The 11,769-nt window shown below is 35.4% G+C and overlaps 1 protein-coding gene across 1 annotated transcript; it reads left to right on the forward strand.

Annotated features, from left to right (window-relative positions):
• Nucleotides 1–3,553: 3,553 nt before the first annotated feature.
• Nucleotides 3,554–11,517, forward strand: LOC123555557 (cytochrome P450 1A1-like). Its single transcript, XM_045346165.2, has 6 exons — nucleotides 3,554–4,103; nucleotides 6,585–6,797; nucleotides 7,682–7,814; nucleotides 8,588–8,853; nucleotides 10,293–10,420; nucleotides 10,819–11,517. Exons 1-6 carry the CDS (start codon nucleotides 3,585–3,587, stop codon nucleotides 11,033–11,035), a joined length of 1,476 nt encoding a protein of 491 aa, XP_045202100.2. The 5' UTR covers nucleotides 3,554–3,584; the 3' UTR covers nucleotides 11,036–11,517.
• The last annotated feature ends 252 nt before the right edge of the window (nucleotides 11,518–11,769 follow it).

Below are 11,769 nucleotides of genomic sequence, written 5' to 3' on the forward strand. Positions count from 1 at the left end.
TAACTTTCTGCTGTGTATACTGTCCCTTTAAAGGTATATACAGTTGTTTCAAGTTTCAATGGTCATTTTCATTATATACGTAGAGGTTCAGACTTTCAACTGTATACTAGTATATGCGATGCAAAGTTCATTATGGTTAAAGACGCACAACAGAATAACTGTATTCTTTTGTATTTCAATGAGGGTAATTATACATGCTTTGCTTGAAAACAGGGAAATTAAAGTATCTCATTACAAACTGACAGTGACACATATAAGTGTCTGCGAGCTGCGGTGGCCTAATGGATAAGGCACCTGCCCCGCAATCGGGAGGTCGAAGGTTCGAGCCCTGTCAGAGGCGGGACCTGTTACTGAAGAGAGACCAGTAGCTGAGCCGCCAGCTAGTTAAACAATTGTTACCGATTGCCTACCTGCCTGCTGGTGCCTGACATTAAAATGTAGGAATCGGGAAGTAATATGTTCAATTTATGTAGGTGTCTCATAAGCCAACTTGACTGGCCCTTTCAGTAGGGGTGACACTATAATAAACAAACACCTTACTTTACTTTACTTTATAAGGCCACGACAGATGTGTTTAATGTCTAAACATATTATCAAATTAATGTATCAGGAAGCACAGATTTTGGCCATGTAACGGATTTGTTCGAAACTTTAGCATCTGATCATTTACACTCATTTATGTTCATTTAACACTTAATACAAATTAGATTTTCACTGGAGGTATTTTTAAAATTTCATTTTCCTATCCTGGTTGCCCAACCAAGATAGAGTTATTTTATCATAAGTATAAATTTGATAAACATACTCTGCCTAAGGAAATGTATAAATATTAGACATATTGTAATATATTTGTAAAATATTTAAAATAAAAATTATGTATTTAGATGGAATTCATTAGAAACGCAAGTTTGAAAAATTATTATTACCTCCCTTTGCCTATCTTGGTTGCGCAACCAAGATAGATTGGAAATAAATGAATTCAGAAGCTACACACAGCTTTTAAACTTGCATTTTGGTTCAGATTGTTCAATAGTTGATATGTCTATCAAATGCAAATGTAAAACTAGACATTGTATCGAAATAAAAAGAAATACCCAGCTTTTTATATACTTTCATATTAAAGGGGAGTAATTACAAAATTTTATAAAAACAATAAAATATACATTTCAAATAGGAATCTAACTCTATGTAATCGGTCTTTTTGTTCCTTAAATAATTCTCTACCAGAATATACAAAAAGTAAAAAATGTCATTCAATGTTGTTTAAATGTGATTGACCACCTTTAAAGGCACCATTGCTGATGAAACCATGGCTTTTAAATTTAAACTATACAGTTGCAGGTACTTCACATACAGCTGCAAATAACAGTTAACGACTAAAAGCATCGCACATAAAAAAACAAAAGCATTACAGATCATGCTAAAATCACCATAAACAGTTGCAAATGCAGATAAAAGCACCTCCTCCGCCGTTGAAAGCACTCTATGTACAGTTGAAATGACCATATGCACGGGTAAAATCAACGCGAATACAGATGAAAGCATTCCTTTCACTATTTTGATCTCCTTATACATGTATACATGTGTACCATAACACATATATAATAGGACAACAGTGACTTTCCATACATATTGGTCAAGGTTGAAATCACAAGAATTTTATCAGTGAACCTATAAAACGGTTCCGGTTCGGTATACTTCGGTATTTTTCCGCATGTAGTTTGTTAAAAAACTTAAAAATATTAAATAAACCTGGATAACACATTTTTTTTCTTTCTAAGCTGACTCTGGCACTATGTACATACAAATTGACCTTACGCCAGATAGCCTGTAGCCACGCCTACCAGTTTTCAGGGGGAACAATTCATGCTAGGCCCGACAAACAAAGGAATCAAATGGCGACGGCAGAAATATTTTGCCGGACATTCTAGTTGATTTCGGCGTACACTACCTCAATTCACACGTATTTCTAAAGTGAAAAGACAAAACACAATCGTTAATAAGTGGATGTTCTGTAGCGAAACATAAATTCTACAAAAAACAACGATACGTTGTTGTTAAAAGCCAGGAACTGCACCCGAGTATGAGGAAAACTAAACAAGGCAGGGGGCCGAGCGGAAAACACGTAAAAAAGACGGAAATCTCTGAAACCATTATAGCTGATTTTGTGGGGGTTTTTTTAATTGTCCGTTTCTTTTTCATTATAGAAACGTCAAATTTCGATCTCCCGAAATTCATGTAGGGTATGACTATATTAAGCAGACTAGAACATTGATTTTTATTAATTAAGGTTGAAATCAGACTGTGGATTCTGAATCCTATTTGAAAATAATTAGATAAATTGAATAAGGTAATTTACATGTAAAAATTGTCACTTGTGTCATTTAAGAAACGTCGGATTTCGAAATACCGGAACTCATTTAAGATGCTCATATCATTGTTCAACGTGATTATTCAGATACATAGCATTTAATGTCTAATACTTAGACATGATGTGTTTTAAGTATAAGTAAAGAAAGTTCTCTTATTAGAATTAAAACGTGTAAATGATAAATAAATAAGATATAGTCCAAGGCGATGATATAGTCCATACTCATATTTCAAGACATATACCGGCGCATCGCAGCTTAAAACAATGTTTGAGCCTACCAAATTTCTTTATAAAGTATACAGAATGAATGTATAATTTTTTGTTTAAGAACATATCTTCTTTATACGAAATATGCTATTTTTTCTGGAATTTTAGACGAAGTTTACGCTGTCTATTAAAATGAAATTTAGAACGAAAGCACACACCAAGTGCTAAGTCAAAACTTTGAGCGCCTGGAAAATTGTTGATTAGACTCATTAAAAATAATCTTATATTAATCATAGTTTTTTATCATGTGTATTATTTGTTGTATTATCACCCAGGTATGACTTAACATACACTAGTGGGAGATCGATGTAAACCTTAAAAAATGCATAAATCATGTTTCCGGTACATTAAGGCAAAATATTTACACGTTACCATTCAAATAATACAGAACATCAAATACTTGTGTTTTATCAGTTCATACCAGTTACTCTGGTAACTGATGGAATATTTTTACTATTGAATAAAGAATACTAGGCACTTTTGTTAAATAAGAAAGTTAATTTTCATAGAATTTTACACTGATTTAAACGAAATAATTAAAACGTTATAACACAATGAGTGCTAAGTCGAATTGCTTTGCTTTTAAACATTCTTATAAGATTTTTAAGATCAACTATTCTTGAGGACGTCAACAGAGCCTGATACATCGTTGACAATATTCGAGGTCTGAGAGTGGATTTGGAAAAGGAAAGCGCTCTAGTATTACACTCTCTTCCCTGTGTCTGATGTAAAGGTGTCGTAACGTCACCTTTTTACCATTTTGGACGATTTTTCGGTGGTATTTATATTCTTTGACTGGCGAGTCCGGCACTAAGTTTGACGGACAAAATGGCGGCTAACAACAAGGCTTATCAGTTCTGTTATCTGATTGGTCAGTTGGAACCTGCCAATCAACACTGGCGTAAGGTCAATTCTCTATATTGTCTTAGGACTTGTGGCTGTTTTTATGTATTTTGGTGGTAAAAAGAATAGACAACTGAAAGGGAAAGTTATTAAAGGACCCAAAGGTTTGCCGTTTCTGGGTAACATTTTGGAAATAAACGAGCGGAATATGTTGTACAAGTTCATGGATTACGCCTTGCAGTTTGGGAGCATATTTCGTGTTAATATGTTAATTCATGACGTAGTCGTTTTAAACAACGAGGAACTTATTCGGAAAGCATTTGGCGGAGAGAAACACAAAACGTCGTTTAATGACCGAATGGAAATGTTTTACGCCCAAAAATTTCGAAATCCCGACATGTCTGTACCGTTTGTACGCAATGGAGCTAGCCGTCATTATAAAGTTACAAGGAAAATGTTTACACAAACGTTACATGCTTATGGAAGTGGGCTTAAAGAACTTGAAAAAAATGTCATGAAAGAAATAGAAAGCCTTATACAAAGAGTAAACGATACCCCCGGGAAAGAGTTTGAATGTGTGGCATTATTTCAACGATCACTTTCTAATGTGATTTCATTACTGGTAAGTTCTCTTATAGAATGCGAACTTCTTAAGCCAAGTAATTATATTTGTAGAATTTTCTCTTTAACAATTCAATTTCTGCCGCCCCAGGTTTTAGAGTAAGAATTAAGATGGGTGTCTGGGCCAGAGCTGTCAATGTGACTAGCCCATTCAGCATTTTGGTTTGACGCACCGTTCTTTCATTTGAGGAAGCTATCTCAAGAATTTCGTATTGTAGGGTTGTTTATGAATTAATGTTCGCACAGGCAATTTAATTGGGTCGCCATTATTAAAGCTGGTGACCGCCATTTGAACTAATTTGTGTGCGCAAGACAATAAATAAAGATGTATGCGAGCAACCTTGTTGAAGATATTCTCATTATATCACGACCACTGCTTGGTGAATTATTCAGCATCATTTCTCATCTGGTGATAAATTTAAACTACCATTAAACTTGAAATGCTTGAGTTTATTTTTTAATTAAGCCAACCTTGAAACATGTAAGTATCGCAGGCTAGGTGATAAACGAATCTGTTATACTTTATGGATTAAAGATTCAATATTAAGTAACTTGGATTTGATTAATAACAAAATGCGAGGTTATATCCTCCGACAAAACGTTTAATTACATTAAACTTACAATAAATGATCACTTTGTAATTTATAGATAAAGAGGTTACATTTTCAAAGTTATTTTAATTGACTGAATATATTCATGACTGTCATAAACCGCACAACCGTCGTTATATTACACTGAACGGCGTCCTGTTAGGTCCATCGTGCTATTGCACTCGCATCAGGCAGACAGAATGCCATGGCAGTATGATGTTGATGGAGCGTGGGCATGATAGTGATGGACCGAAGTCACGACGACAATGACGAAATATTGTAATAGTACGATGGTGATGAGAAGATACGACGCAAAATTACTTCGCTTCTATGTCATCGAGCCTTCGCTCCATCACAACTGTGCTATCGTGTTATCACCATTGAACTATCGCACTGTCGTAGCAACCCGATGCTATAGGAGAGCACAATAGTACCAACTAGCGCTACGCAAACATAAGTAAATAACAGAATCCTGCATGGATTAAACTAAAAGATGGATTCAACTAAAAGTGGTTTTCCTATATCCCGGTATTAGTAAGTACATATGTAAGTACGTAAATAAAATAAGTAAGCAAGCAAGTAAACAAGTAAATAGTTATAATAGTGTTATGTGTATGACGTTTAACAAAGTATATCAATAAACAGTTTAACGCAACACCTGGTCCGTTGGACCTATAAGTCACCTAGTATACAAATATACAGAAATATTATTTAAAAGAAATAAAAGAAATAGTATATTATATAAAGATTGTCAATTTAAAAATCAAGTGAAGAGACATCATTACGTATAATGTCGGAATATGAACAAGTATTTATTTATTGAGTATATTATGTATTTCTTCTTATAAAATAAGCATTAACAAGGTATTTACAAGGTATACGCACCTGGAGTTTGTTGTGACTTTATGCGCATGTCATACAGGAATGTCAAAATACGATAGCGTCAGGTACGTGCGATGCCACTGCAGTACGATAGTACGATGGACACGGCGTTTCGACAGCACAATAACGCTAATCTTGCTGTCGCTGTCACATCAAGTACACGCGATGTCACGACAATACATCACAAAGGTCGTGGAAAGAAAGAAGGAGGACTCGAAGTAGAATAGCTCCATCATTTTAAAGATATCCAATACACGGCCTGTACACACTGGCTCTCTCTCTTTAGGGAGGTGAGTTCAAAAAAGAGCCAGTGATAATTCCTAGGCGGTGCTAATGACCGGAACTATACGAGACATGTAAACAAAGAGGGTGAATTTATTTAATTACATTCTATAACAAACTTATGGTCTTAAATTTGTTACAGAAAGTAAAAAATAAACTCACCCTCTTTCTTTGTTTACATTTCTCGTTTAGTCGCGGTCATCAGCATCTCCTCGGAAGTATCACTGGCTCTGTTTTAAACTCATCTCCGTAAAGAGAGGGAGCCAGTGCTTACAGGTTGTTCAATGCACATCTTAAACTGTTAACTAAAATAGATTATCTTTAAATGTGGAAAGACCTAATCAAATGAGTATAACTCGACTATATAGATTTTTGTTTGCATATCAAAATGTAATTTGTTATAAAAACTTCAAGTATTTCACTTGTAGTACATATTTATACTGTTCTTAGTTAAACATATATTAGGGGTATTATACTTTAAATATAACGAACAGTATTGTTTATACAAACAAACATGTTATGTTTTTATTTACTATGAACTAATTGTTCATGCTTTCAAATCTGATTTCGTCTTATATATATTTTATTTTTTACAAATCTTTTTCTAAATTTCTATTTCTTAAATTTTACTAGGTTAGCAAACTTAGTAATTCTAATTATCATTATTATATAGAATTTAGATAGCCATAGGCGCTCCTATGAAAAACGGGATAATTATTGTTTTTCAGCTGACTGGCGACACTGTACCCAATTCAGACCAAGACTACCAATTGTTCTGGGAGTACATCAACAGCAGTGACATATTTTTGAACCCACGTACAAATTTTACAATGATAACATTTCCATTTTTACGTTTCCTACCTGGATGGTACAGGGACAAGTTTCAAGAAGCGAAAAGGGCCCTTGAAAAAATTGTTCAGAAATACTTCTATGACTATAAGGTACGAACTGAAGATTTTTCTATATGTAAAGAATATAAAATATTTTCTCAAATGGGTGTTACAAAACTGAGAATCTAAGAACGAAGAAAATAAATATTGATAACTCATATTTCTACAATAAAAATGCGTTGTCGATTCAGTAAGAAATATAAAGCCCGAAACGCCTGAAAATGTTCCGAATGTAAATCGGGTGAAGTAAGCGCTCTATATATAACAGTTAGATTATGCGTCTAGATTGAAGTTAAACTGGGCGAGTCTATTTACTTATTACTTGAGGATGAAAAAAAAAACGTGTTTTTAAATGTTGCTCTTAAACAAGGGTGGCGGTAAAACTACTAAAAGTACAACAACAGTTAATTCACAACAAATCGTACGGTGTGTTTAATAATCAGTAGAAGCTAGTCGTATTTACGCTTATGAGACCTGTTTCACCCACAAGTAAAGAATTGACAGGTCCATCATGAAATATTTTCCCCAGCGTGCAAATACTTGTCCTATTCAATATGATCGCGGCCTCATCGCGATCAATAATTTTGTTGCTCTTTTAATGAGTTGATACATTTAATTTAGCAGTTTACATTGTAGTTTGTGCAATTTTATTGCTTCAAAGTTCAGAACTAATTCACAGATCAAGCAGTGGAAATGGCAAGCTTATGTTAGCAAACTAATAACTGCATGAAGTGTGCAATTTATTTAAAAGCAAAAGGGTCGGACTATTCTTGTACTAACATTACATGCTTTGCATGAACTTGCCCAGAAGTAATTTCCATCCACCGTTATAGCAAAAGGATTACTTCTGATAATTGTATTCAGTTTCTTTTTAAACATTTGCAAATATAATAACACACAATAGTAAAATCCTCCTACACATTTTCTATATTTAGAAAACTTATGTTCCGGGTGAAGAAAGGGGTATTGTAGATCATTACTTGGAAGCACAGAGGAAAGAAACAGAGCTAGGCAATAAGTTTCCAGATGATATGATCATTGCGGCGGTTGTAGATACTATTCATGCAGGTTAGTTTTTTGCTCTATACAAATTTCCAATATCCAAAAAGTTGTCAGGAAGCATCACGTGCTGCATCACGTGCTGATCCGATATGCTACACAGCACAAGGATGCGCTAATTTAGATTTTTCGACGGGTTTTTCATGATTCTCACAGGGTTGATGCTCCATACTGCATTCGCCTTAAGAACTTATTATATACCAAACTGTTAACTCTGTTCTTTAAGAATTGTGTCGCTGGCCATAAAAAAATATTACTTTAACGAATGTATTGCATAATAATAATGAATAATAATAATTATGCACCCTCACATTGTATTAATCATGCCGGTCGATCAGTTCCGTCTGTCCGTCCGTCGGTAGACATTTGGTTTCTTATCAATAACTGTAAAAATCTTCGGCCTCTTGAAGTCGAATTTCATCAAATGATTGTCGATCTTGATTGTTATGGAAGTCAGTAGGTCAATGGTCAAGGTCACAGTAAGATTGACCCTGAAAACGGTGTCCGGTCAATAACTAGACTAAACTAACGCTTTGATCTCAAATAGTTAATCTTATTATGGTATGTAGGGATAACATATAGATTATCGCGTTTTGGGATCAGTAGGTCAAGATCACAGTGACCTACAGACTAAATATAGTTTACGATTAATAACTGGAGAATGCCATGGCTTATGATTTTCAAATTTCAGTGTCACAATAAATGACACACCCGTTTACATCCAGCAGGTCATCATGGGGAACATATATGTTAACAACTCTTTTTATTTTCTATGATCATAGGTACGACCACGACTTTATCAGCGCTTTCAAATACCATGTTGGTCTTGCTAAACAACCCTCAGTACCAAACCAAGTTACAACAGGAGTTTGATAATGTGATAGGTCGTGAAAGAGCACCCACGTATAGTGATCGTGAAAAATGCACATTTTTTAAAGCCTTCGAGATGGAGATATTACGTTATATACCTGTGGCTCCTTTGCTGCTACCGCATGTGTGTAGAGACCAGGTAGAGTTGGAAGGCTTTGGCATTGCGGAAGGTACTGTGGTAGGTGGAAAGTTAATTACGTCATTTTTATTTTGATGCACGCTGGTATTTATTTAAGTTGTTTGACATTATTTTGTTAATTGTAGAATACATAAATTAAGATAATTCATCTTAAATAACATAAATTAAGATCATAATGTTTTGTTATTGTGAATTGCATTATTGAAATAATAACAAGCAGGCACGAACGCACACACGCACAAAAATAGTAGGAATCTTGATTTTTAGCTCGACTATTCAAAGAATAGGTAGAGCTATTGGACTCACCCATGCGTCGGCGTCCACGTCGGCGCCTGCGTATACGTCAGCGTCCGCGTCGGCGTCCCGATTTGGTTAACTTTTTGTATGTAAGCTGGTATCTCAGTAACCACTGGTGTAAATGGATTCAAACTTCACACACTTATTCACAGTGATAAACTGACTTACATTGCACAGGTTCCATAACTCTGTTTTGCTTTTTATTTTTTGGAAATTTTAGGTTACGGTTTTGTATGTAAGCTGCTATCTCAGTATCCTTTATTGGGAATGGATTTAAACTTCACACACATGTTCACTTTCATGATTTGACAGGTTCACAGGTTCTATAACTCTATTTTGCATTATAACAAAATTATGCCCCTTTTTGGAATAAGCAGTTTTTGGTTTTATATGTAAGCTGGTATCGCAGTACCCACTGGTGGGAATGGATTAAAACTTCACACACCGTCATGAGTTGATATGCATTGTACAGGTTCCATAACTCTATTTTAATTTTTTACAAAATTATGCCCCTTTTTCGACTAAGAAATTTTGGGTTAAGGTTTTGTATGTAAGCTGCTATCTCAGTACCCACTAATGGGAATGGATTGAAACTTCACCCACTTGTTCACTTTCATGTTCTGACATGCTATGCACTGGTTTCATAACTCTACTTGCCATTTTTACAAAATTATTACCCTTTTTCGACTTTTTTTGTATGTAAGCTGGAATCTCAGTACCCACTACTGGATTGAAACGTCACACACTTGTCAACTGTCATGAGCTGATATGCATGCATCACCCTGTTTTGCAATTTCACAAAACTATGCCCCTTTTTCGACTTTTATATTTATTCAATTGACAAGGCTGTTGAATAGTCGAGCGTTGCTGTCCTCCGGCAACTCTTGGGTTTTTTTCTAGAAATATAAGGGGAGCGCAGATCTAAGGATCGCGGGTCGTGAGTTCGATCCCCAGGCGGGGCGTAAGTTGTCACGATTTGATAAAAGACATTGTGTCTGAAATCATTTGTCCTCCATTTCTGATTCATGTGGGGAAGTTGGCAGTTACTTGCGGAGAACAGGCTTGTACTTGTACAGAATCTAGGAACACTGGTTAGGTTAATAGCCCGCTGTTATAAAACTGAAATATTGTTGAAAATGGCGTTAAACCAAAAACAAACATAATTACATATATATATTCAGGTATTTGGGAACGTCTGGTTTGTTCACCATAATAAGGAAATCTGGGGAGATCCATGGACCTTCAGGCCTGAACGATTCTTGGATGAGCATGGAAATTTGCTGTCAATAGAACATAAACTCAGGAGAAAGTAATTTTATCTTTTGTTTGTTTTATTTAATCATTGATCGGTGTATCATTTTATCTTTCATTTATTTAGATTTGAATCTATAAGAATTTGAAAGAAATAAAGTAAGCTTCCATTTTCCGCATCTGTTCGCATAGGCAAATGCAGTTCGAACAAGTAAAGGACATTGCCTCTATCGATTTGAAAAAAAAAATCATTCAGGCTTGGTCACAGAACCTTACCTTGTACAAATCGGAGATAAAGAATCCACCTTCAACCTTGATCAATGTTTGGCAGTTCGAAACTCTCTCAACTGTGCTGGTAACTACGGCTGGACTTCTCGTATATACGTATTTGTGTATAAGTGTTGTAACATTTCTTACTCTAAACTGAATACATGTCAACACCTAAATTAATTTCAGCCTTCTTGCATTCGGGTACGGCTTACGTCATTGTCCCGGAGAGGTGTTTGCCAGAACTCGCTACTTCCTCTACATCTCCAGCCTATTACAACGCTGGAGCTTTGAATTTTTGGAGGGCAAAGGCAGACCTTGTGACCCGAGATTATCAGAGAACTTTGTTATCAAAGAAATAATGAGAGCTCTTCCATTTCGCTGTCGTGTTCGTGAACGTCGTTAATGATTTTTGAAAATTTTATAAGGGATGTTTTGAAGAAAAAAACTACTATAAGTAAAAGGAATACACAAATTAGATTATAGTACACTTGATACGATACATGTGATATCATTAATAGTCCCTCGTAATAGTGCTGCCGACAACAAGTTTGAGTATACTGGAATACATTGTGCGGGATGGTCGGTTATTTAGTCCTAAAGTGTGAAGAAAAATCATGTGCTATATGTCACCAATTAAAAGTCAAATTTAACCTTATATGCTATCAATTATCCGATTAATAAATTCAGTATTCAGCCCGATGAAAATTTAAAAAACCATGAGTGTTTCGGATGTAAACATGATTTGCATGTCAGAGTCAGTTTTTGGACAGAATTTATCTTTCTTTTCCCATCCCATACAGAGAGAGGGCAAAAGTTAATAAACTTTTATTTTCATAAAACGTCAAAAATGTATAAGGATACGAATCGAAAATATATATATAAAATTATGACGAAAAAAGATCAAAATAACATTTGACCCGCGCCATGAGAAAACCAACATTGTGGCTTTGCAACCAGCGTGAATCCAGACCAGCCTGCGTATCCACGCAGTCTGGTCAGGATCCATGCTGTTCGCTTTCAAAGCCTATTGCAATTAGAGAAACCGTTAGCGAACAGCATGGATCCTGACCAGACTGCGCGGATGCACAGGCTGGTCTGGATCCATGCTGGTCGCAAAGCCACAATGTTGGTTTTCTC

The sequence above is a fragment of the Mercenaria mercenaria genome, chromosome 7 (assembly GCF_021730395.1).
Source record: "Mercenaria mercenaria strain notata chromosome 7, MADL_Memer_1, whole genome shotgun sequence".
Classification (NCBI taxonomy): Eukaryota; Metazoa; Mollusca; class Bivalvia; order Venerida; family Veneridae; genus Mercenaria; species Mercenaria mercenaria.